The following is a 27,400-nucleotide window of genomic DNA, read 5'->3' on the forward strand; positions in this document are numbered from 1 at the left end:
CATGTGAACTATAGGGTCACTAAGAATGCACCTATTTATGTGGTTTAGAGGTGTAATGGCATTTCGTTTCCACTAGAGGGTGCACTACACTGCACTACTACTGTCTCTGTAATTCATGGTGTAGAAGTAGAGAATTGCATTATGGGTACTTCCTCTTTAGAGATCGTTGACATTGAATGAAGGCCAGAGAGATTCTTCTCTGATAAACTTGAGTCCCTGTGATCCTGGAGGAAAAACGAATTCAGGCAAACTTTGTTTGTTGTGAACCCTGATTGGTTTTTTGACAACCCCAGAAAACTACAAGTCTGAATTCTGTTGATGGATGGCGAGCTACCTAAGTGACATCTGTGGACGGTTGGGAGCGGTGTGGCCAGCCGCATGACCGCTGCAGAGGAACCTGTTGGATTCGACCTACTGAAACAGATAAGATCTGAAGCTGCTACCTCTGCCCGAGGAGCAGTGCCCACACATTTACACTGACGCCTCACGCCCGAGGTCTTCCTTTTCCCCACTGCACTCACATGGGGAACTGAACTTAGAGAACTGAACTGAACTGGATAAGGAACTGAACTAGCATATTCTGAATCCCTCTCAAAGGGAACCCTCTCAAAGGGAAAAGAGAAACCCTACCAGGGTACTTTAAGGTTAAAGGGTTTAACACCCTATGGACACTTTATTTTTCTATTTTTATTTCAGAGCTCTCTTTGTTGTTTTCTATATGCAGCGCTGCTACTGTACATATTGCTCCTGTGTGCACCAATTTGTTATTGTTTATTGAGTTGACTTATTGTTGCTGTTGGAGGCAATAAAACAAGGTCAAGTCTGTTCAACTCAATTCCAACTCTCTGTGGGTTATTTTAAGGGCAACCACCACCGAACCTAGGTAGATGTCTAGCGCCTCTCGTCCTCTGTCATCGGGGTGGGATAGGGGGCGCTACACAAAAGTGGCGAGCGTAGCCAGGAGTGGTTTGAAGCTCCTTTTGACCTTTTCACTTGAAAGTTGAACAGATTGACACTTTTATTGCATTCCTTGGTGAATACTGATATCATAGACATGGATGTGATTCAAACTGAAAACGTTAAAATACCTAATTCCGTCATAGTAAGCGGAGTAATTGGTGATGACAAAGAAGTTGTTGAACATTTAGAGCATTTTGGTGCTATTGAAAGGGTATTAGATGTACCCACTGTTTCAGGGAAGCCTAGAACCACAATCATTGTGGAATTCAAAACTGGTGAACCAATTGAGTCGCTAAAAGATCAGTTGCCCTGCAACACATCTAGTCGGCAACCAGATATTGTCTACCACATTCAGCTTTTGTCAGAGTGGTACACTGCTAATAGAAGCTCAAGCTTAACTGACACTTACTTAGCTGATCTTAAGGGCATTGCTATGCTAAGTGGGGCAGACTTTGAGAAGGTTTTACTTGAGGAATTGGCTAAAATTCAAAAGTCAACTAAAAGTAACACCACTGAACAAGAACCAGATGTGTCTGTAATTAACCAGGAAAAACAGTCTGCTATTAGCACAGCCCAAACTGAACCATCAGCTAGCGACAAACACAGACCTACAAAAATAGGCTCTTTGACTGACTCCCATGGACATGACTCACTCCAGTACACTTCCCTAGGTGCAGGAGCATCCTCCCTACATAGGAAGCGTGCCTTGTACTTACCCCCTGAACAGCTCACCACACCTGAAGTCCAAAAGGTAGTGGTTGAGCACATCATTAAGAGCAATGACATGCCTTCGCAGTGGCATGGTCCTGCTAAACTTAGACCTTTCTCAGGAAAAACCCCATCTCCAAATTTTGAGTCTGATTATGATACATGGCGCAGCAATGTAGAGTTCCATCTCACCGACGGCGCAATGTCTGACAAACATACAGCCCGAAGAATAGTGGAGAGTCTTCTTCCACCTGCTGCTAACATTGTAAAGCACCTCGGTAATAAGGCTACTTCTCATGACTATCTCCTTTTGCTCGACTCAGCGTATGGCACCGTCGATGATGGAGACGAGCTTTTCGCGAAATTCCTGCACATTAATCAGGACTGCCCCGAAAAGCCTTCAGCTTATTTGCAGCGATTACAGACAGCACTCAGTAAAGTTGTTAAAAGAGGCGGCATTGCTGCTAGTGATTCAGAACGCCAGCTGCTTAAACAATTCTGTAGAGGTTGTTGGAGCAACGATTTAATTGCCAACCTTCAGCTCGAGCATAAAATCAAACATGATCCACCCTCATTCTCTGAGTTGCTTCTTATGCTACGTACTGAAGAGGACAAGCAAGCTGCTAAGTCCAGCCGAATGAAACAGCATTTGGGCATCCATAACACCAAAGCCCAGTCAAACTCACTCAAAGTGGGAGAGTATGGCATCGATGATACTGACACAGCAACTACGGGAGATGGCGCTGTTCCCTTAAATGCCCAAAACATTGAAAAACAACTTGCAGAGTTACAATCCCAAATGGTTTCTCTGAAAGCAGCACTTAGTATAGGTTCAAACCAGACATCTGCTAAGCCAAAGAAAAAGTCTACACTCAAGGCCTCCCTTGAGGTGAAGAGCTCACCCACCGCCACCGGTGAGTCCTCGAAAGTTGTCACCAAGAAGCCTCGACCAGGGTATTGTTTCAACTGTGGTGAAAATGGACATATTAAGCCCTCCTGCCCCAACGAAGCAAACCCAGAACTAGTCGCGGCGAAGAACAAAGAATTCAAACAAAAGCAAATGGCTTGGGAGGAACAAAATCAGCAAAATTTAAACTGACATCAGTTCCTGACGAGGGACAGACAGGAACTGAAACGAACAAATGTCCCAAAACTCAGACTAAGGCATCCATTCAGTCTCATGATGTAAACTGCCAGGTTAAGCTACCTATACCTAAGGGGCTTGTAGGACAGAAGTATACTGCTAATGTCACTGTGGCGGGAGTCAACTGTAATTGTCTCCTTGACACTGGGTCACAAGTGACCACTATCTCTGCTTCGTTCTACAAAAGTAATCTGTCAGAGACACCCATCCAACCCATTGATGCCTTAGAGGTTGAAGGAGCTAATGGTCAAAATGTCCCATACTTAGGCTATGTGCCCCTCAGCCTTAAGTTCCCCAAGAACTTTATCGAAACCGAGCCTGAAGTTTCTACCTTAGCGTTAGTAGTCCCTGACTTACGCAGTAGCTTTGACTTACCTGTACTAATTGGAACCAATGCACTGGATGTGCTGTACGATGAACACTGTGATGGTAAAAACCCAAACGACTTGTCAACTGTCTATGGCTATAGACAGATCCTCCGTACGCTTAAGCTCAGGAATGAGGTCAGCTCTACAGGGAAGATGGGCTTAATGACTCTCAAATGCAAATTACAGCAAGTAATACCTGCTAAGGAGAGAGTCATCTTGGAAGGCTATGTTAAAGCCGACACCCCCTACGGATGTGCAGTTGTTGAACAGCCTGCCGAATCAACTTTGCCTGGTGGAATCCTTGTAGAGAGCTGCCTTGTTACCTTGCCTAAGCAGAGTCCTTTCAAATTACCTGTATGGGTCAGGAATGAAACTGAGCATGACATAACACTTCCCGCTACCTGTGTCATTGCAGAGCTTCATACTCCCGATAAAATCTATGACAACTTACCTGCTTCAACCAAAAAGGCTGATCCTGTGAAATGTTGCCCTGTTACTGCTCAGTCAGTAGATGAACCAGCCAAGACAAAACTGACATTTGACTTCAGTGATTCCCTTCTTTCAAAAGAATGGCAGGACAGAGTAACACAGAGTCTACACGCTTATGCTGATGTTTTTGCCCAGCATGATCTGGATTTCGGACATTCGTCCAAAGTAAAACATCACATAAATCTAAAAGATGAAACTCCCTTTAAACAAAGGTCCAGACCAATTCACCCAAACGATTATGAAGCAGTGAGGAAACACCTGCAAACACTCCTAGAGGCGGGAGTGATTCGCGAATCAGAATCCCCTTATTCCTCACCAATCGTGGTGGTTAAAAAGAAAAATGGTGACGTACGTCTATGCATCGACTATCGCAAGCTCAATTCCTTGACAATACGCGATGCATATGCACTTCCCAATTTGGAAGAGACTTTCTCAGCCCTTGCAGGATCAAAGTGGTTCTCCGTAATGGACCTAAAGTCTGGTTATTACCAGCTAGACATGGAGGAACGTGACAAGCCAAAGACCGCCTTCGTATGTCCCTTGGGGTTCTACGAATTCAACCGCATGCCCCAGGGCATTACCAATGCGCCCAGTACTTTCCAGAGGTTAATGGAGCGATGTATGGGAAATCTTAATCTCAAGGAAGTACTGGTCTTCTTGGACGATGTTATTGTCTTCTCGAGTACATTAGAAGAGCACGAAACAAGGCTTCTCCATGTCCTCCAGCAGTTGAGAGAATATGGGTTGAAACTATCCCCAACCAAGTGCCGTTTCTTCCAGAGCTCAGTCCGTTATCTAGGTCACATTGTTTCCAGCAAAGGGGTAGAGACCGACCCTGAGAAGGTCAGTGCCCTCCGCACCTGGCCGAAACCCCAAACACTCAGTGATCTTAAATCTTTCTTAGGCTTTGCCGGGTACTATCGCCGGTACGTGAAAAACTATTCCAAGATAGTAAAGCCTTTGAATGATCTGACCGGAGGCTACCCACCGTACAGGAAAGGTCATAAAGTAAAGCCTTGTCCCGGGAAATACTTTAACCCCAAAGAACCCCTTACCCAACGGTGGACTCCTGCCTGCCAGGAAGCCTTTGAGGCAATCATAGACAAACTCACCACAGCGCCAGTACTTGGATTCGCTAATGCAGCATTACCGTATATTCTCCACACGGATGCAAGCACATTTGGTCTAGGGGCTGCCCTATATCAAGAACAGGATGGCGAGATGCGAGTAATCGCCTACGCGAGCCGAGGACTCTCATCTAGTGAAAAGCGGTACCCAGCTCATAAGCTAGAGTTTCTAGCCATGAAGTGGTCTATTGTGGAGAAATTTCAAGACTACCTTTACGGGAACACGTTCACGGTAGTAACCGATAATAATCCATTGACATACGTCTTGAAGTCCGCCAAACTGGATGCTGCTAGTTACCGATGGTTGGCTGCTCTTTCCACCTTCGACTTCAACATCAAGTATCGGGCTGGCAAAAGCAACCAGGATGCAGACGGCCTTTCAAGACGGCCTCAAGATACTCTGGTCGATGATGATGCCTCCCTTGAGGAACAGGAGCGAATCAAACAATTTGCTTCTCACCATCTATCTTCATCTCCCGACCAGCAAGATCTACCAGCTGACCCCATTAATGTCCTGTGCCACCGCCATCTACTAAGTGAAGCAGATGACAACCTACCTTCTATCACCTTGGTAGAGTCCCTTGCTCTTACTGCTGATGCGGTACCAGACATATATGGCGATGAGGAGACACAAGGTTGTTCCACTATACCTACCTACAGCGAGGAAGAACTCCAACAATATCAGCGGTCTGACCCAGACATTGGACATGTCATTAACCTGCTGGAAGCTGGAGATGAAGCCAACTCCAACCTCAACCCTGACTCCCTAGAGTTGAAGTTGATGCTAAAGGAGTGGAAACGTCTGGAATTGAGAGATGGTCTTCTCTATAGAACTCGCAAATCGGAAGGTGAAACCACCTACCAATTAGTGGCACCTAAGTCCCTACGATCCACCATTCTCACGTGCCTCCACGATGATATGGGGCATATGGGTTTGGAGCGAACTCTCGACCTAGTCCGGTCAAGGTTTTATTGGCCTAAAATGGCCGCCGAAGTGGAGAAAAAGATCAAGTCATGTGGCCGTTGTGTCCGAAGGAAAACACCTCCTGAAAAGTCAGCACCCCTTGTGAACATAAACACAACGCGACCCATGGAACTAGTATGCATGGATTATCTATCCCTGGAGCCTGACAGTCATAATACCAAAGATATCTTGGTAATAACTGATCACTTTACCAAGTACGCTGTCGCTATACCAACAAAAGATCAAAAGGCTACGACAGTCGCAAAGAGTCTTTGGGAGCAGTTCTTCGTGCATTACGGTTTTCCGGAACGTCTTTTAAGTGACCAAGGCAGGGATTTCGAGTCTCAACTCATCAAAGAGCTCTGCGTCCTTGCCGGTATCACGAAAGTACGCACAAGTCCCTACCACCCAAGAGGAAACCCGGTGGAGAGGTTCAATAGAACTCTTCTCGGCATGTTAGGTACCTTAAGAGAAAAGGATAAAACTCACTGGCGTGATTATGTAAAACCCCTAACCCATGCCTATAATTGCACCAAGAACGATGTGACCGGGTTCAGCCCGTATGAGTTGTTGTTTGGGCGCCAGCCTAGGCTACCAGTGGATATTGTGTTCTGCTTACCTGTTAGAAATGGCTCTCCTAAATCTCACTCCCAGTATGTGAAAAGCCTGAAAGCTCGTCTGCAGGAGAGTTATGAGATTGCCACCAGGAATTCTAAAAAGGTTGCTGACCGAAACAAACGCCGCTTTGACAAGAATGTAAGAGAGTCAACCTTGGAGGAAGGTGACCAAGTGCTAGTACGGAGCTTGCGCTTGCGAAACAAACACAAACTTGCAGATAAGTGGGAATCTACTATCTACAAAGTTCTTAAAAAATTGGGAGACTTACCTGTGTATACAGTACAGCCCATGGATGGGAATGGTCCCAACCGAACCCTACATAGGGATCTCTTACTCCCTTGTGGTGACCTAATAGAACCAGAGGAAACTGAACAGGCCAAACTAAAGGTTCCCCGGCCAAGAACCAGGCGTAGTCAACCTCAGCTCCCTGAGGAACAACCCTCTGATTCTGAGGATGACTCTGAAGGTTTCTGTCCTGACCAGTTGTCAGTTATACCTGGAGAACCAGTTGTTGAAACTTACACAATCCCTAGAAGACAGCGACAAACTGTTACTCTAGCAGAGGAGAGTAACCGCTTACCGACCATGCCAGTTAACTCCTCGACCTCCCAGCCTCAGGACGAGCCAGATGTGGGCGGTTCTGCTGAGTTGTCTACTGAAACCGATGAAGCTCCACCTGAGACGCTTGATGGAGAGGAGCCAGAGATTATGGTCGAGCAACTTCCTGCTGAAGAGGAGGATAACTTACCGGATGTGACAAATGAAATCCCAGCTCCTGCTGAGGACGATGAATCAGAAAGTGAAATCCCAGCTCCTGCTGAGGAAGACAATGATGACTCAGCAGGTGAAACTCCAGCTGATGCTGAGAACGTCAATGATGTATCTTCTATCCCCGAGGATGGAGAAGTTGATGAAGTTCAACAAAACACTGAGGTGGAAGTTGAACAAACCTCTGAGACAGCAAGCACAGAAGATGGAAATTTACCCATTGCAGATGGAGAAACGAATGACCCTACACGTAAATCTGACCGACCACGTAAACCCCCTGACCGTTTTCACTACCTTCAGTTGGGTAAACCCTTAGTCTCCTTTGCACAGAGTATCTTAGAGAGTTTTAATCTAGCTCTAGATACTATGACTGAGTATGATGGTTCCTCCATGGACCGTAGAGTAACGCATGAAGGGACTCATGCAGAGTCAAGGGGGGAGGGTGTAACCCATGTGAACTATAGGGTCACTAAGAATGCACCTATTTATGTGGTTTAGAGGTGTAATGGCATTTCGTTTCCACTAGAGGGTGCACTACACTGCACTACTACTGTCTCTGTAATTCATGGTGTAGAAGTAGAGAATTGCATTATGGGTACTTCCTCTTTAGAGATCGTTGACATTGAATGAAGGCCAGAGAGATTCTTCTCTGATAAACTTGAGTCCCTGTGATCCTGGAGGAAAAACGAATTCAGGCAAACTTTGTTTGTTGTGAACCCTGATTGGTTTTTTGACAACCCCAGAAAACTACAAGTCTGAATTCTGTTGATGGATGGCGAGCTACCTAAGTGACATCTGTGGACGGTTGGGAGCGGTGTGGCCAGCCGCATGACCGCTGCAGAGGAACCTGTTGGATTCGACCTACTGAAACAGATAAGATCTGAAGCTGCTACCTCTGCCCGAGGAGCAGTGCCCACACATTTACACTGACGCCTCGCGCCCGAGGTATCCCTTTTCCCCACTGCACTCACATGGGGAACTGAACTTAGAGAACTGAACTGAACTGGATAAGGAACTGAACTAGCATATTCTGAATCCCTCTCAAAGGGAACCCTCTCAAAGGGAAAAGAGAAACCCTACCAGGGTACTTTAAGGTTAAAGGGTTTAACACCCTATGGACACTTTATTTTTCTATTTTTATTTCAGAGCTCTCTTTGTTGTTTTCTATATGCAGCGCTGCTACTGTACATATTGCTCCTGTGTGCACCAATTTGTTATTGTTTATTGAGTTGACTTATTGTTGCTGTTGGAGGCAATAAAACAAGGTCAAGTCTGTTCAACTCAATTCCAACTCTCTGTGGGTTATTTTAAGGGCAACCACCACCGAACCTAGGTAGATGTCTAGCGCCTCTCGTCCTCTGTCATCGGGGTGGGATAGGGGGCGCTACACGTGCATGCGTGCATGCGTGCATGCGTGCATTGATTTCCCGATTGAATACTTAATTACCATTTTGCAAACAATACAGAGGTGGAGTTATACAAAAATGGTAAAAGCATAACAGAAAAAGCCCTGAGGGCAGTGTACAAATGGAACCAAATGGACCCTAGTTAAGGGGAGACCATGAAATGTAAAAGTTTGAGAAACACTGCTGCAGTGCCTGCGTTATGCATGGTGCAGGGCAGTACCTGTGATGCAGAGGGCCTGTGTTATGCATGGTGCAGGGCAGTACCTGTGATGCAGAGGGCCTGCGTTATGCATGGTGCAGGGCAGTACCTGTGATGCAGAGGGCCTGCGTTATGCATGGTGCAGGGCAGTACCTGTGATGCAGAGGGCCTCTTGTCTCGGTGCCTCCTGGTCAGGTTGTCCAGGCCTTTGAGCGAGGAGAACAGGCCTCTCTTACGTTGCCTCTGAGTGAGAGACACGGAGCGTCTCCGCAGCGTGGACTCGTCTCTGGAGCAGATCTAAAACACAAGGACGAGACAGAAGACGTCAGCGCCGACAATCACACCGTCGGGACCGATGAATATGAGGTTTGAGGAGGCAGTAAAGAGACCAGGATTACTGAGGCTACCTACCCTAGGGGACACAGGGAGAACATGCAAACTCCACATAGAAAGGCCCTTTCACCAAACCCACCTAGGGTGTCCCCGGCTAATCCCGTCATACAGTTTTGGAGACGGAATTCATGAGTATGCGATAAAGCGGTTGTGACACACCTGCTTCCTTGATGCAGTAGCGGTAACAAGTCCTATTGGAAGCGGCATGTCTTCTTTCAATATTTCTTGGGGCTGTACGTTATTTCATCTTTCTCTGGTGTTGTTTGTGTTACTTCCATGATGTGTTCAAATGATTTCTTAAACTATACACACATAACAAGAATATGCCGCTCGAATGACTCCGTGCTAGTGTGCTTCAGTTATGTTTCCAATGAGAGTTCCGTGCAGCAGTGACTACTTCCGTTACTCGGCTTTCAGGAGGAGTAGTTCCACCCTCTATATATAGCATTAGGAGATTTGTGGAATAGACCTTATTCACAGCGCGGCCATCTTGGATCACCTTACCACATGGGGTGCATTACAAACCATTAGCAATGGAGCGATGGTCCCAAAATATGAGTTCTGTTCAACCAATTTCTTTTGACCAAATTGACAAATGGGCAGATGACAACATCAACATCCCCAAAAGGATTAAATAGAAGGGTACATCCACAATATCACTCATGGCAGTTAGGTTGCATATTAATCAGGAACAATCTAACAACAAATATGATGGCGGAGCAAGCACTGCACAGATAGCAAGTCTTAACTTGAATATCTTGAATATCGTAACCGTGGATGTAATCAATCCAGTTACTGTAACTACTCTGAAGGTGACTGGTGTGTGCTGTGCTCACCAGTGCATGGAAGGAGGAGACAGAGAAGATGCTGTGCTCACCAGTGCATGGAAGGAGGACACAGAGAAGATGCCCAGGCGTCCCAGCGTGGCCTTGGTGGGCCGGCTGGCGGTGGCCAGCAGGCTCTTGGGGTTGGGGAGCTCGCCGCCCTGCAGGCTGCTCAGGTAGCAGCGCATGCGGAACAGGTCCATGTTGAACCGCTCCAGGTTCTGCTCCCACTGCTGGATCTGGGGAGAGGACAGCAAGCACACACAGACCATTGTTTAAGTTTAACCACTGCTGGATCTGGGGAGAGGACAGCGAGCACACAGAGACCATTGTTTAAGTTTAACCACTGCTGGATCTGGGGAGAGGACAGCGAGCACACACAGAGACCATTGTTTAAGTTTAACCACTGCTGGATCTGGGGAGAGGACAGCAAGCACACACAGAGACCATTGTTTAAGTTTAACCACTGCTGGATCTGGGGAGAGGACAGCGAGCACACACAGAGACCATTGTTTAAGTTTAACCACTGCTGGATCTGGGGAGAGGACAGCAAGCACACACAGAGACCATTGTTTAAGTTTAACCACTGCTGGATCTGGGGAGAGGACAGCGAGCACACACAGAGACCATTGTTTAAGTTTAACCACTGCTGGATCTGGGGAGAGGACAGCGAGCACACACAGAGACCATTGTTTAAGTTTAACCACTGCTGGATCTGGGGAGAGGACAGCGAGCACACACAGAGACCATTGTTTAAGTTTAACCACTGCTGGATCTGGGGAGAGGACAGCGAGCACACACAGAGACCATTGTTTAAGTTTAACCACTGCTGGATCTGGGGAGAGGACAGCGAGCACACACACAGACCATTGTTTAAGTTTAACCACTGCTGGATCTGGGGAGAGGACAGCGAGCACACACAGAGACCATTGTTTAAGTTTAACCACTGCTGGATCTGGGGAGAGGACAGCGAGCACACACAGAGACCATTGTTTAAGTTTAACCACTGCTGGATCTGGGGAGAGGACAGCGAGCACACACACAGACCATTGTTTAAGTTTAACCACTGCTGGATCTGGGGAGAGGACAGCGAGCACACACAGAGACCATTGTTTAAGTTTAACCACTGCTGGATCTGGGGAGAGGACAGCGAGCACACACACCATTGTTTAAGTTTAACCACTGCTGGATCTGGGGAGAGGACAGCGAGCACACACACCATTGTTTAAGTTTAACCACTGCTGGATCTGGGGAGAGGACAGCGAGCACACACACCATTGTTTAAGTTTAACCACTGCTGGATCTGGGGAGAGGACAGCGAGCACACACACCATTGTTTAAGTTTAACCACTACTGGAACCACTTTAACCGTTATTTTTGAAACATCATGAACATTGTAAATCTTTGAATATATATATTTTTAAAGAGAACATTTTGTAACTCAAATATTTGCTTCTGGAGGGGGGTCCCTGGAACAACATATTTTGAAATGGGGGTCTGCGGCCAAAATACATTTTGAGGGAAAAGGTTTGAGCACCAATTCGAAGAAGGATTTAGGAGGGTCAAATATTTAAAGACTAGCACAAATTGTCGAGATTAACAAAAAAAATAAAAAATAGTACAAGCTTAGAGGGTGCTATATCTAATTTTTTTTAAATAGTTAACGACTACTTTTAAAGCCTCCAGACCAGTGGTTCTCAAACTTTTTTTTTTTTTTCAAGGACCCCCAAATTGATGTGTGTTCGGTGACAAACGACCATCAGAAAATATTTTGTGAAGGGGACCTACAGAAGAGACGAATTGTGTTTTAAAAAAATCATAATGCTTTCAAGATACGTTTTATAATAATAATCAGAAACAAGATGGCAGATCTGCCATATATGTGCTATCTTTGAATAGCCATCATATAAAATATGGAAGAAATTGTTAAATGCTTGTATTAACAAATTTTGCTCAACTCCAAATGTCTTCGCCCCCGAAAGATAGCCGATCTACAAGCTAACAAAGCGTCATTTCGCAGAAAATCTTACCCCTAGGAAAAAAAAAAGGGACGCCAGGGTTTAAGTTAACACGGTTCGAGCAGATCTCAAAACATGTGTAAATAAATAAAGAAAAAAGTTAAAATGTTCAAATAAAAAAAAAGTTGAGGATTAAAAGACTCATAGCTATAATCTGAAACAGTGGAGGGGATTGGGGGGGGGGGGGCTGAAGGGTCACAGGAGAACATTCCATCAAAGCTGTGATTGCTTACAGATGTTGGTGGAGGCATGACATAGGTTGATTGATAGTGAGGGTTGATTGCATGTGTAGGGTGAGGGTGTGTGTGTGTGTGTGTGTGTGTGTGTGTGTGTGTGTGTGTGTGTGTGTGTGACGTGAGTGCATGCGTGTGTGCGTGTGTAGTTAATCTACTATAAAAGTGTAGAGTATGGTGACGTTACACAGACCACTAAAAGATACACACACACACACACACACACACACACACACACACACACACACACACACACACACACACACACACACACACACACACACACACACACACACACACACACACACACACACACACACACACACACAATGTAAAGTATGTGAAACTGTTCCATTTTGTTGGCAGGAGACCTGGTTTAATGAGAGCATTCAAACTTAAACAACTGACTTTAATAGGGCTTCGTCTGCGGCGTTGTGAGTTCATTTACAATATAGAACGCCCCGCGGGGTCCGGCCATTAACGCTCCTTTCACCTCCATGGCATTCTGCAGGGCTTGAGCAAGACTTAGGAGGGTTTTTTATGTCTTTGTCATGTGAACATATGAAATTCCAGAGCAGGGACGTGCAGAGAATGTTAGAGAGGCAGGGGCTGACATTCCTAAAAGGGCCTTTTGCGGAAAACATCGAAAATAGCAGACCTCCAAGTTCACAACGCGTCGCAGTTGTGAGCTTAGAGGTCAGCTATTTTCAGTAGCTTGATACCGCGCTGAACTAAGCACAATCAAGTCGATACTGGAGATGTGGCGTAACGGCATGGATTTCTACACAGAGAGGCCAATTCTTTCAACATAAGATGCTGCATTCAAGTTCAGGAGAGTTTGGACAAGGCAATTGTCTTGAATGCTGCCTTCAGGTATGGCATGGAAAGAGGGGCATTTGCATTTCTTTCACCATAGTAAAAACATTCATGGTCTGGAAAGGGCACTTTTTACAGACGGGTAAAAGGACAGGGGCTCAAGCCCCCTTTGATGTCTATGTGTGCACGTGCCTGTTCCAGAGCCCCAGAGAGCGAACCGACACAATGGGATCCATACAACGTTCCGTGTTACGACGACGCTAGCAAAACGGTTCGACCTATGAAAACGTGCAGCTGGCCTCGGTTAACGAGCCACGCTCTGAGCCTCTGACGCTACGTTCATTGTTTGCTTTCTGCAGTGTTTTGAAGGCGAACGCCAGAAATGTCACAATCTTCCATAGGGAAGATGGAGAACAAGACAAGTCCAATAACCATTTAAAAGATGGGGGAGGGTCGCAATTATTTCTTTGAGTAAAGGGAATAAGAGTCTTTGAATTGTTGACAAAGACCCGTTAGGTCGACACGCGTTGGCCTTGCTCAAAAAGTTAAAAAAATAATAATAATATTTTCATTTTATTCATTGAAGAAGTGTGCAGTCCACACCACTTGGGAGCGAAATTATGATAACAATCTTTATAAATACAGTACAACACAAGTATACAAGTACAGAAACAAGGCTTCACAGGAACGATGTGGGTGAAATTAAAGAGATCCACTGATAGGCTCATTACCTATCTCCACACGTTTCATTTGGCAATTGCTGCGTGAGCCAATAATTTGATTGGAGTACTTTAAATGCAGACAAACACGGTTCTAAATACCAGTAAAAAAGACTTCTAAACATTAAGAGGCATGCACTCCCGTCACTGAACGAATGCTTGATTAAGGAGGCACTTATCTGAAGCAGCAGTGACATCTGTTCCAGTGGTTCAACTATAGCGTTTTAAAGCTAAAACCTGTATCTTTCATGCACTCGTGAATGTTAAGTGAAGGGTCTGACTCTCATTTCTGGCAGGCTGCTACATAAATCCTCTCTGATGGAAGTCCATTTGCCATCTCGCTATTCTAGGAAATGGCCCGTAATGGAGCGTTCTAGTGGCTGCATGGGAGAGGAGAACTTTAGAGGGAATGGCTTTTATTACTGAGCAAATGAAAGTGAACTCGTTCATCTGAAGCACACGGTCAATTAAAGCCTTATTCGTACGTCCGTTGCGCACCAGTGTCGCACAACCGGAAATGGCGGATCAACAAGCTCAGAGCGTGGCGAGACGTTCTTGTAGATCTGCTTGAGGATCTGCCATTTTTGGCGCACAGCGCTGATATGAATCAGGCAGGACTGAAAGTATAAATCATGTTTTAGGGGGAGATTTGAGAGGCTTGACTGAGTTCTGTGTGTAGCTATCTGGTTTGGTTTGTCAACAGTCAAATTAAACATGATTGCGACTGTCAGGTCGCAGTTAACACTTAAGTTGCAATGATTTTTTCTCTTCAATGTCCCGCGATGCCATGGTCTCCATAGACTTCCATGTAATTTATAGTGCACGGGTCGTGCACGCCCATGCCTAGACGATGCACCACGTGTGTGCACACTGTTCACAGCTTTCAAACAAAAAAATCCGCTTGGAAATCCGTTCAGGCATTCATGATTTATCAGCCATTATGTTTTCTTCAGATGTAAACAAACATGGCTGCCTTGTTTGAAAGAATGGGTTGGTATGGGGGTTAAACATGCAATTTCGCGATCGCGATCATGCCTAATACATTTCTGTAGGTCCAAAAAATATTTTTGAAAAAAGAAAATTGAAAAAAAAAAAAGTTTTTTTTTTCTTCAAAAACGGCCCAAACTCGGGAAACTCGGGGTTGGCACAGGGGTGGTACCTTTTCAAACTCGGGAAACTCGGGGTTGGCACCAGATGTGTTAATATCAAAGGCTGGAGTCAGTCAGTCTGTCCGTCACGTCACGCTTTTCCCCTACTCATATGTCCGCCACCGTTGCCCCCTATCCATGCCAAACGTTGCACACACACTCCTTGGCTGCCAAACCACAACCTCCACCCCTCATTTCTCGTATGGCCCTCTTCTAGCGCCACCACGAGGCCGATTCGTGCAAAACACATTTTTGGACACTGCTCCTACAGATTTTTTCCTAAAATCACGCAAAGCGGTACACAGTATCTCTACAGGCAGGTCATCAACATGCATCTGTCCCATCTAGCGCCACCATCAGGCCGATTTTTGCAAAACACATTTTTGGACACTGCTCCTACAGGTTTTGCCCTAAAATCACGCAAAGCGGTACACAGCATCTCTAAAATCATGTCAACTACATGGATGTGTCCCATTTCCCATATTCCCTCCTGATTGCCTATCATTGCCTTCTAAAGTTTGTGTATGTCGATTAGGGAGTCTCACTGGTATACTGTGTGTGTGTGTGTGTGTGTGTGTGTGTGTGTGTGTGTGTGTGTGTGTGTGTGTGTGTGTGTGTGTGTGTGTGTGTGTGTGTGTAGCCTTACATTAAGTCGCTCCTGTAGAAGTTTCTGCATTGATGACGTTTATGGCTACAGGAGCGTCTTAACGCTTTGACAGACAGGTCGGGAGTATGGTCTGCAAAACTGCTACTGCGGCTCTACACATGCACACATGCGAGACATATCTTCCGTACAAGTTCGTCAAGGTTTTTGCGACTTGTCCGGTAGCCTTGTTTAATGTATTAGTCCGTATTGTTAAATAAAATGAGTTTTTACCAAGTGTACAACTTTTCCTCGTTTGCTACAACGTTAGCTGCAACAGCGCCCGTTGGTGGCTGGAAGCATTATTGTGCATTCTTCCGTATACACTTACGTCATGTCCTTGTATGAGCGAATGGGGGAATGGATGAACGTCACGTGATAAGTGCAGCCATCTTTAACCAAACCAGAGATGCTAGATTTGGAAAAGACACACACTTGGTAAAAACTCATTTTATTTAACAATACGGACTAATACATTAAACAAGGCTACCGGACAAGTCGCAAAAACCTTGACGAACTTGTACGGAAGATATGTCTCGCATGTGTGCATGTGTAGAGCCGCAGTAGCAGTTTTGCAGACCATACTCCCGACCTGTCTGTCAAAGCGTTAAGACGCTCCTGTAGCCATAAACGTCATCAATGCAGAAACTTATACAGGAGCGACTTAATGTAAGGCTATGTGTGTGTGTGTGTGTGTGTGTGTACATCCTGCACATTAACATACTTCTAAAAATAGAAGTCATTGTGATTCATATTGGCATTTACCTATCCAAAACACAGCTCATGATTTTTCTTTTAACACATGCAGCATGCTGCTAAGCCTGTCGGTTGTGTCAGACAGCCTGTTTGTGGGTACAGCTGGTAGATGGACAGCCCAGCTTAACAGCGCTACTCTGAGTGCTTCCACGTTGGAGCCATCTGGCCTCCACGTACAACTTATTTACTTCAATTCCAGAGCCATTAAGTGCGGCACAGAAAAGCAGCCTTTTTTTTCTTTTCTTAACTGATGTCTCATTTCCCTCCTTCCAAGGTCTGTAGAAACCCCGACGCATAATGCATCTTGAAAAGTTTGCAACTTGATCGTGCGGAGGGGAGTGGGGGGCAAAGACAGACTTCAAACAAAGGTCTGCTGGCACTGATTTGAAGAGACATGGCTGGTTAGGGGGGGCTTGAGTACATCAAAGTAGTGCCCTCTTTGATACAACAGCCTTTAAAATCCTTCAATCAATCACCGCGGGCCTCGTCCAACCAACCAAACCCCCAGGGTCCTCTGACCCCAACGTCCTTTCTTTCCACGCTGACATTCTGGTTGGTTTGAAACACAGTCAGGCGATCGGGCCTGGATGACGACACGTCAAATCACTCAGGGTTACAGTTTTGACGTCATCGGGTCGGCAAATTATGCGGACTGATGTGTCCCGGTTTTAGCACCAAATTCAACCTGGGGGACCTAGCAGATCTACAAGCTCACAATGCATCACTTCCTTTGTTTATAAGTAAAATCATCTCAAACAAAATCAATTAAATCAACACCTCGCAACGCATTGTGAGCTTTTGGCACTTTAAGTACTTTTGGTGCCACACTTTCATACTTTACCTCGGGTACATTTTGAATCCCGGACTTTTACTCGTGACGGAGTATTTCTATATTGCAGTATTGATACCCTATAACGAAAAAACATCGCATGGATGCACCTGGGAGGCTGGGACGTATCCTCAGTGATGTAGCCCAAGCTCATCAGGGTTTCGGGTCTCGCAACATCATACCCCTCACCTGGGTGACCCAGCAGGGGTTGATCAAGTCCCGACTTACGTCCCAGTAGCTACCCACGATCAGTCCCATTAGGGAAAGACAGGACCATTCACTCCACCACTCCAGAACTACTCTGCCAAGACTAGGAAAGGAAATCTGGTGCTTGGAAGGACTAGGCTCTGTGGATTTACTCCTGTCTGGGCCCCTCCTATGTCTCACCATGTCCACTCCTGCTCTCACCAGGTCCAGGACATGTGCGTTGCACCAGACTTCAGCCCCAGACATTTCACTCAGGAGTGGTGGATTCTTGAGCCGCAATGGTACTGCAGGCTCCACCTCGCCCAACGGTGGTGCTGCAGGCTCCGCTTGCGGCTTGAATGGCCCTCCTAAAGGCCTAACCGTGGGTTTGTTGGGCTTCTTCCTCACAGAAGACACAGGCTGGCCCAACCTGCTCCCAGGTGCCGTCTACATTCCGGCTGTCACCTGTCTCTCCGGTGGTCACCAGACTATTCCTGGTTGTCACGTAGTCTATTCCTATGAGTCACTATAAATAGAATAAATATAACGAATAAACATCACATGGATGCACCTGGGACATATCCTCAGTGATGTACTTAAGTAAAATATGCGAGTACTTTTTTCCACCATTGCATCTCTGACATTCTCTCTGAGGCTGGGAGAGGAAGAGGAGGAAGAGGAGGATAGTGCATGTTGAGAGACAGAGACGTTACCAGAGAACATCTGGACTCTCATTCTGGAGCTGTGGGAGGGGCCTGCCTCCCCTGGGATCCCTCAGGGATGCGTTTGGAGACAGGCTGCATTTAGGACACGTCTCCCACCACCCACCCACCCTTACACCCACACCCACACCCACACACACACAGAGCCACCAAACATACATGACGCAAGCGATCGTCAACCGCTCGTCTCCGAATCATGCAAATAGAAGCAGGGCAAAGGCGTGTTGTTTGGCTGTGGTGGCGCCGTGTGGAATAAGAGCGCGGGCATAGATGTTTAAGTCTTTAGACGCGACATGAAGCGAGTTTCACCCACTGGTCCACTAGTATAAGCACTCAGTGTTGCAGTAGTGAAACTAGTCGAGGATTTAAAAAAATAAACAAATAAACGTTATTTTAATTATTATAATAGAAAGATGTGTGTGGTAGTTGCAGTGATGCGAGTCACACTTACAAATGAATCCCGTCTTACCATTTAAATTTTTCCATTTGAAGTCAATGGGGATTTTCTTCTTTCAAAAATACATTAATGGCCATATATGGAGATTTCTGTGTCAGTCCTTGTCCCTTTTATGCCCATATATGGAGAGCCCTGATCTCGGTCATCAATATTAAGCCCATATCTTGGAATGCCCCATATATGGACAGTCTCATGTGATCTATGATCTGAACATGATGTCAGTCATCTTCATATTTGGGAAAATGTATTCAAAAATACATTTATATAAATTAAACTATATTTGGTTGGTCGATAAAAGCCAGACAGAAATGTAATTGTCAACGACAAAAACACAATTAAATCGTTAATCGCAATTATTTGAGTGACAATTAATCGTCATGTAAAATCAATGTCATAATCGTGACAGCCCCAGGTAGCGTGGCTAAGAAAATCTAGAAAGAAGGATGGAATAAAGTCTATAAAGTACTACTGTATAGTGTAGTTGCCCTGCAGGGGCAACCACACTAATTATTTATAAATGAGGGCAGCATATCTACAGCATAATTGCAGCTGTGGGCCGACTGTGAGTCGACCAACTCGTTGGCTACTTTGGTAGTAGTCAACTATTGAATTGCAGCAGTGGTGAATGCCCTAGACTAGAGCTAGAGTCTCTCTGCGCACTGCCATTGATCTGAAGCGGTGGCACTCAGGTCATTGATCATGACAGTGACATCGGCTGTCTTGGAGAGCAGAGTATTGAAGTTACACTTTATCGATCCCTGTGAGTACATTTAGCCTCTACACCAGGGGTCGGCAACCTTTTTGACATGAAGTGCCATGTTTTCATTTTATTTTGACACCATATCAAAATGTCATATTCCAATTGATTTTGCAGGCTATACATAACAACCTTTATTTTTGTTCTTCTCTAGAAATATATTCTTTTACATGACTCACTCATAACCATAGACTGTATAAAAGATATGGACAAAGCGAAGCCATTGGTTTCTATGCAGCGCAAATGACACAATATGGGTCCTTGGCATGGGTGTTGCCATCATAGATTGAAATGCAACCAGAGGAGGCTATTGGCTGCCAACGGTCATGTGCAACCGCAGAGATACATGGGAGAATGTGGTCGGAGCCTCCCGAAATACAGCACACGAAGAAGAACACAGCCGGCTGGTATCAGTTTAGTTGGCCACGCCCCCCGCAACTTTATCATCAATTTTAACATAAATGGGACCTTATTTTCACAAAACGCATATAATCGTGATTGAAAGGCAATTTGTAACTAGCGATAGGAACCATAAAGTATTCATGAAAATGTTAATTAAGGTTAGAACACGAAAGGGGAAAATGAATGGGATCCAATGGAGAACAATTCTTTTTGCAACCGGCCAGGGGGAAAACAGCTCAACTAGCGGCCAACCATAGGAAGTTTTAGTTCCGTATTGGGCTCATTTTAAATCGGCGGAACTCTCCCCCTGCTCATAACCCACTTATCTCCCAGACTCTCTCCCTCGTCAAAGTTATTAGTTTGAATGTAGAATTTATATGCAGGAGGTAAATTGCATAGAGATAAGAGTGCACTCTCTTACACGTCTGCCAGTGTGCCAGTGATCACCCACCCCTGTGCCAGTGTTGGCAACTGTGCCTAAGGTTGCCTACCCCTGCTCTACACGCTCCTGTTGTGACTGACTGACTGACTGACTGACTTCTTCTTCTTGTCCTAGTCTACTAGTCTTCTTTGTGTTCCCTTATGGTTTTCTCTTTCTTTTCTCTTCCTTGGGACTGAGCCCCAGGCCAGTGTAAGAACTAAAAATATCATCATCATCATTGTCATCATCATAATTTCAACAACCATCTCTCCATCCTTGCGTCCTCTCTCTCCAGGGTTCCCACACATTTTTACCAATGAATTTCCAAAACGTTTCCAGAATATTTAAGCCAATTTCCAGGCCTATATAACAATCATTCAGCGCAATAACGAGTCCCTTACTCCTATGTGCAATGCCCAAAGACAGGCAGTGTAGCAAAAATAATAAAACATAGAAAGGTATTATGGTGTAATTCCATTCCAAATTTCGTGCTAGTTAAATTGCTGCTTCATCACTGACGATTCACTTGTTGCTGCACTGCACAGGTTGGTGCCAACTACACGTCACGCTGCAGCACTTTGTGGAGCTTGTAGATCTGTTCTTTTTGTCACCTACATTAGGCTGCAATCACGTAGCCCGTTCTTGAAAAAACTACTCATGTTACATATTTTGTGCAACGTTATACCATCCTGGAGAATCAATAGCCATAAAACAATGCATAGCCAAATATTCTTCCAGGACTTTCCAGGACCCTTGATCAATTCCAAACCTTTTCCAGTACTGAAAAAAAAAACATTTTCCTAATTTCTAAATATTTCCAGGAATTTCATGACGGTGGGAAGCCTGCTCACCTGGTTGTCTATGGCCTTGCGGTTCTTGGGGTCTGAGACCACGGTGAGCTGCAGCTCGGCCATCTTCCTCATCTTGCCGTCCATGTCGATCTTCTGCAGCAGGCCGCGCAGCGTGCTGCGCAGCAGGCGCACCGTGTCCTCCTTGCCCTGGCGCTTGGCCAGCAGCGAGGCGCTGGCAGAGTGGATGGCCGTCACCCAGTTCTCCAGGTCCGTCTGGTTGCTGGCCTGCAGTGGAGGAGAGGAGGAGGCAGGGAGGAGATGACTGAAGGTTTGATTAAAAGTTAATCCATTCGGGCCTGAGGGTATTGTATATGCACGTTTCTAATGTGCCATTTAAGGACCTTTTAATACCTCTAAAATGACAAATTAAACATTGGCCAAATCGTCAAATCGAAAATAGCCTATCTACATGCTCACAACGCGTCGCTGTTGAGAACATGTATATCGGGCTATTTTCAGGTATTTCACAATAGAACTGTGTTATACAAAATGTAACGCCTCAACTCTTAGTGCTCGTCAGGTTGGGGGCGTCCCCAGTTAACTCATTTACTGCTATTTTAAGACCCTTCTAATGGTCCACACCGACAGGATTTGCCTACCTTTAACGTGGGCGTGTGCGCGCTTCTATTGCGCGAGTGGTTCGCCGATTGCGTTCGCAATACGATCCAGTCATGGTAAGCAACAAAACACAGCAGCCTTCCATTGCCCAAAGCGAAACCAACTGAGCGCCACGTGGATGTTGCGTAACATTGAAAAGGATGGCATTTTGGCAGACAGGATACAGGCGTCGTTTCCCGCCCCCCCCCCCCCCCCCCCCCCATTTCCGTTTTGGAACATCCGGATCCGGTTTTTGTGAATAGCTACCGTCCATAGAGACTGAATGACGGTGAATCGGCGTTCAAACTTTAATTGTTTTATAACGATTACAGCATATTTATGACTCGTCATACGCAGAACGGACCCAAAAATATAACTCGTCAAACTAGTCATACGCAATAAATGAGTTAAAATATGATTATATCGGGGGTCACGGCCTGAAAAGGTTGAGTACTCCTCTATGCTGTAAGATGATCATCACTCCCCATCTGTCTTTATTAAGTGGTTCTGGTGAACTACTCTCGGGTTGTATCAGGAACAACACGGGGACAAGGAGTGGAGGATTCACCAAGCGAACAAGTTTCTCTGGAGAATCAGGTCCTGGAGTTCTTCGCTAAACAAAACATGGGATTGCAAGCCAACATGTTATCAGCCTGTCACTCACTCCCTAGGAGAGACGGCACCACCACGCCGTTAATTGTAATACGTTTCGCTAACCGAAAAAATAAACTGGCCTTGCTGTCACAGGCCAGTAAACTTCGGGGGACCAACGTATACCTAAATGATCATCTAACAAAACGAAATGCAGATATAGCAAGAGAAGCACGAATCCTAAAAAAGCAGAAAAAAATACAAGCCACCTGGACAAGGAGCTGCAAAGTGTGGATTAAGCCGAACGGAGCGCCTGAGGATGCAAAGCCAATACTGGTAAGAGATCTCCAGGAATTGGTCAAATATGGAAAATAGTGGGCTTATAGGCACCGTGCCTTGGCTATGACTTGACAGTGAAAACGCTTTGCTTATATGGCTTGTGCATGGACTATTTTTTGTCTCGCTACTATATTTTTGTTTTTCTCTATAAAGACACATGAGGGCTTTGGTTGCTCGGGGATAGTGCTTCTTGCATGGACTAAAGCTGATGTTTTTGCATGCCTATTTTTTAACCCGGGTGGTGGGCAAGCCACCCTGGAAGGCATCACTTTTTGTTATAGGTGTCCCGTAGATAAAGAATGCATGAAAAAGACTGATACCTTATTTTTTGCTTTTTTGGAATGGACTATAGACTTAATTATGTGCATGCATGAGACTATGGGAAAGCAGGGGCTATTCCTATCGACATGGAACTATTTTTTTTCTTCTAAAGGATTAATACACGCATGCATTGATTTGGGATATCGGCAAGCATGGATTATTTTTTTCATTACTTTTTTCATGTGTTTTTTTGAAGCATGGACAAGGACAATGACTTTTGAGGACTTTCATTTCAGGGCTCTTTCATTTTCTCCGCCTGTCTCTCTCTCTATGTCTGTCTCTCTCTTTCTCTCTCTCTCTCCGTCTGTCTCTCTCTTTCTCTCTATCTCTCCGTCTGTCTCTCTCTCTCTCTCTCTGCTCGTAAAGTGTAAACGACATTGGATGTGTGCGATCGTGGGAAGCTGCGGGTATGTGTGCGGGGATGTGCATGTGTGTTGCGGGTGTGCTCACGAGCATGCGAGCGCTGTGTGCGTGTGTGTGCGGTCACTGCGGCGTGTGTGTGTGTGTTGCGTGAGTAAGAGTGTGTGGGGGTGTGAGTGGCGTCTGAATGTGAGAGAGCAAGTCTTAAATGCTTGGGAAATACAAGGACTCTTGTGCAATGGGCTTGAAGCTGCAGGGGAGTTATTACTGGGAACTTTTGACTCTTATAATGAACGATCTAAATGAAGAAATTGACCCTGAGGGTAACTTTTTCATGAATGTAAATAATTGTCGTTACTACACAAGAGAACAGTTTAATAATAGTATAACAACGGATCGTTGTATTTCTATTATCCACTTCAATAGCAGGAGCCTGTATAAAAACTTTGAAAGTATTAAAGACTATCTGAGCAAGTTTATCACACCGTTCAGTGTGATAGCTCTCTCTGAAACCTGGCTCTGCTCAGAAAGGGGGGTTGACTTTGAGCTGGAGGGTTATGATCTAATCATGATGAACAGAAAAAAGAAATCCAAAAAAACAGGAGGGGGAACAGCATTGTTTGTGGATAAAAGATTGAAATACAAAATATTAGAAACTATGACTACTGCTATTGAAGATACTTGTGAATGTGTCACGATTGAGATCAACATGGAAAAAAAGAAGAATATCATTGTCAGCTGTGTATATAGGGAACCTAATTCCAGAATAGAAACTTTTAAGAATTTTATGGAAGACATGTTCTCAAGTACTACTGAGCAGAAGATTGCTTATGTTTGCGGTGATTACAACGTTGATCTTCTTAATCCTCATAAATACTTAGCAATTGATGAATTCATAGCGGCAATGTATAGTATGAGCCTTTATCCTATTATAACTCAGCCTAGCAGAATAACACCACATTCAGCTACCATCATAGATAATATTTTTACCAATAATATGGATGATAACATTGTGAGTGGTTTGTTGATAAAAGACCTTACCGATCATATGCCAGTCTTTGCAATATATGACTGTGACTATAGCCTGAAGAGGGAAAGTAACATAGCCAGATACAAGAGATTGAGAACGGAAGTAGCTATTGATGCCTTAAATAGTGAATTGTTAAATGAAGGTTGGAGGAACGTATATGAAACAGACAATGTGGATCTAGCTTATGATCATTTTTTAAAAACATTCTTACAGCTATATGAAAGGAACTGCCCAATGCAGAGATGCAGTATGAAACCTAAACGCATAGAAAAGCCCTGGTTCACAAGGGGATTGACAAATGCATGTAAAAAAAAGAATACTTTGTACAGAGAATTTTTAAGATATAGAACTAGAGATAAAGAAATTAAATATAAAAGATATAAAAATAAATTAATGGATATAATTAGGAAATGTAAGAAAGAATATTATAATACATTACTGGATAGGAATAAAAATAATATTAAGGGTACCTGGAATATATTAAATAGCATTATAAGAAATAAAAAAAACTCTAACTATACTGATCATTTTGTTGTTAATGAAAACACAATTGACAACATGAATGATGTGGTTCAGGGGTTCAATGATTTTTTTGTAGGAGTGGGTCCCAAACTGGCAAATGAAATAACCTCTCCCTTAGGGAGGGATGTTCAAAATCTTGATGAAAGAAATCCAGACTCAATTTTCCTGCGCAAAACAGACAGACATGAAATTATTGATATTGTACAAAAATTTAAAAGCAAAACATCGACGGACTGGAATGGCATTGACATGAAACTTATAAAAAATATAATCAATTCTATTGCTGACCCTTTAGTTCATATTTGTAATGCATCATTTAAATCAGGATCTTTTCCTTGCCAGATGAAAATTGCTAAAGTAATACCTATACATAAAGCAGGAGACAAACATATTTTTACTAACTACAGGCCAGTTTCCTTGCTATCTCAATTCTCTAAGATCCTAGAAAAACTATTTTCTGCTAGATTGGATAGCTTCATAGAAAAACATGATCTGCTGACAGATTGTCAGTATGGATTTAGAACCAATAGATCTACCTCACTGGCATTAATTGAGTTAATAGAAGAATTAACAACTTCAGTTCAAGATAAGAAATATGCAGTAGGAGTATTTATTGATCTAAAGAAAGCTTTTGACACTATTAATCATGAAATTTTACTACACAAGATGGACAATTATGGAATTAGAGGGGTAGGGCTTAAGTGGATCAAAAGTTATATTGAAAATAGAAAACAGTTTGTACAGATGGGGGAGTTTATGTCAACAAGACTAGATATTACTTGTGGCGTTCCACAAGGGTCTATATTAGGCCCTAAGTTATTTATCTTATATATAAATGACATATGTAAAGTTTCAAATATTTTGAAGTTTGTTATTTTTGCAGATGATACAAATATCTTTTGCTCCGGGGAGAACCTCCAGCAACTGCTGAGGGTTGTCTCTACTGAACTGGGGAAACTGAAATTATGGTTCGATTCAAATAAATTATCACTTAACCTAAAAAAAACAAAATTTATGATTTTTGGAAACAAAAAAATTGAATTAAATGCAAAGGTTGAATTAACGATAGATAATGTAATGTTGGAAAGAGTATATGAGAACATGTTCCTCGGAGTCGTAATTGACCATAAGTTCAGTTGGAAAGCCCATATAAATCATGTACTGGCAAAAGTGTCTAGGAGTATTGGGATATTGTACAAGGTTAAGAATATTTTGAACAACAATTCACTGTTCATGCTGTATAACACACTAATACTGCCTTACCTATCCTATTGTGTGGAGGTGTGGGGAAACACCTATCATACAAACCTAAATCCATTATGCATTATCCAAAAAAAAGCAATACGTATAGTTCATAAGGTAGGTTATCATGATCACACAAATGTATTATTTTTAAATTCCAAATCATTTAAGTTTCATGACCTAGTTGAATTTAAAACATTACAGATTATGTATAAGGCAAGGTATAAACTACTACCTAGTCATGTACAGAGTTTGTTCAAGGATAGGGAGGGGAGGTATGAATTGAGAAGGGAAAAGAACTTTAAACATATTGGGGCTCGGACGACCATGAAGAGCATGTGCATATCTGTCAGAGGAGTCCAATTATGGAACGTTTTACCGGAGCAGGTCCAAATCTGCAAAGATTTGAGACAATTTAAAAAACAGCTAAAGGAGATTGTTTTGGAGAAATATAGAAATGAAAATCTAGCGACCTAAAGGAATTCAATAATTAAATTGTTAAATAAAAACAAATAATTACATTTATAAGTATAGTATTTGGATGAGCGACAGGGTGTGATGTGGCAGTATTGGTGTTGGTAATAAGCATACAGAATGTGGGTATAAACTATATGTACTGATGTACTGTATACAATTGTAAGATATTTTATTTGATTTGATTTTTGACTTATTTTATTTTTCTGAATAATTTAAGTAATTTGGAAAGGTTCGTTTTATTACGAACAGTGACATTGTTAAAGTAAAACGGATGTTTGAGTGTTCATGCAATATGAACTTTTATTTTAAATTGAAATGTTAATTATAGGGGAAAAGGATAGGCATTAATAAGCTCTGAGCTTCGGCCTATGCCTTTTCGATCAGCTAGAAATTGCTGTAATGTTTTATGTTTTTGTGAAACTTTTGATGAGGATCGAAATAAACTAAACTAAACTAAAAAAGTGAGCAGATTCACACTGACTCATGGTAGGCCCGGGGGCTGCGAGTAGGAACTCCAGGCCGAGTCTTCATTTCATTGCACTGATCTTCTCTCTGCCCTGCCTGCCTCTGGGGCTCGCGTCGCTCCGCTGCCACATTTCATTAGATCCGTAGCAGCGCCAAACACCACGGCTGGGACTTCATCAAGCAAGCAAGCACTGAGAGAAGTTTGCAACGATCAGCAGAGCTGGGCTGGGCTGGCAAGACTCCTGACAAAGTCTCGAGGTCAGCAGTGAATTAGGTCAGTAGGGCTTATGTTCAGACTGGCAGGCCTCAAATCAGATTTTTGTTACCAAACAAATTTGAGTCATCAAGCAGTAAAAGATGATTTTGTGGTCCGACCTCTCACTAATGTGGGTTCTTCCAATACTGAGATTGCGCAAAAGGCAAGAAAAGTTTCACCTGCTAATTCAAGGAAGCTATGGGATTATCCTGATCGTATATACAAGTTTAATCTTGAACGACGGACAAGCTTTTCGGAAGCAGAGGCTAAATGT

The 27,400-nt window shown here is 43.9% G+C and overlaps 1 protein-coding gene across 1 annotated transcript in view; it reads right to left on the reverse strand.

The window, feature by feature from the left end:
* tiam2a (TIAM Rac1 associated GEF 2a) overlaps positions 1-27,400 on the reverse strand; it is a 141,594-nt gene that overhangs the window by 87,558 nt on the left and 26,636 nt on the right. The window contains exons 10-12 of the mRNA XM_080750603.1: positions 20,927-21,151; positions 10,022-10,207; positions 8,905-9,048 (exon numbers count right to left, since the gene is read on the reverse strand). Coding sequence (XP_080606729.1) covers positions 8,905-9,048; positions 10,022-10,207; positions 20,927-21,151 — 555 coding nt within the window. The remainder of the gene's footprint in view (positions 1-8,904; positions 9,049-10,021; positions 10,208-20,926; positions 21,152-27,400) is intronic.

The sequence above is a fragment of the Nannobrachium achirus genome (genome assembly GCF_963921795.1).
Source record: "Nannobrachium achirus genome assembly, chromosome: 20".
NCBI lineage: Eukaryota > Metazoa > Chordata > Actinopteri > Myctophiformes > Myctophidae > Nannobrachium > Nannobrachium achirus.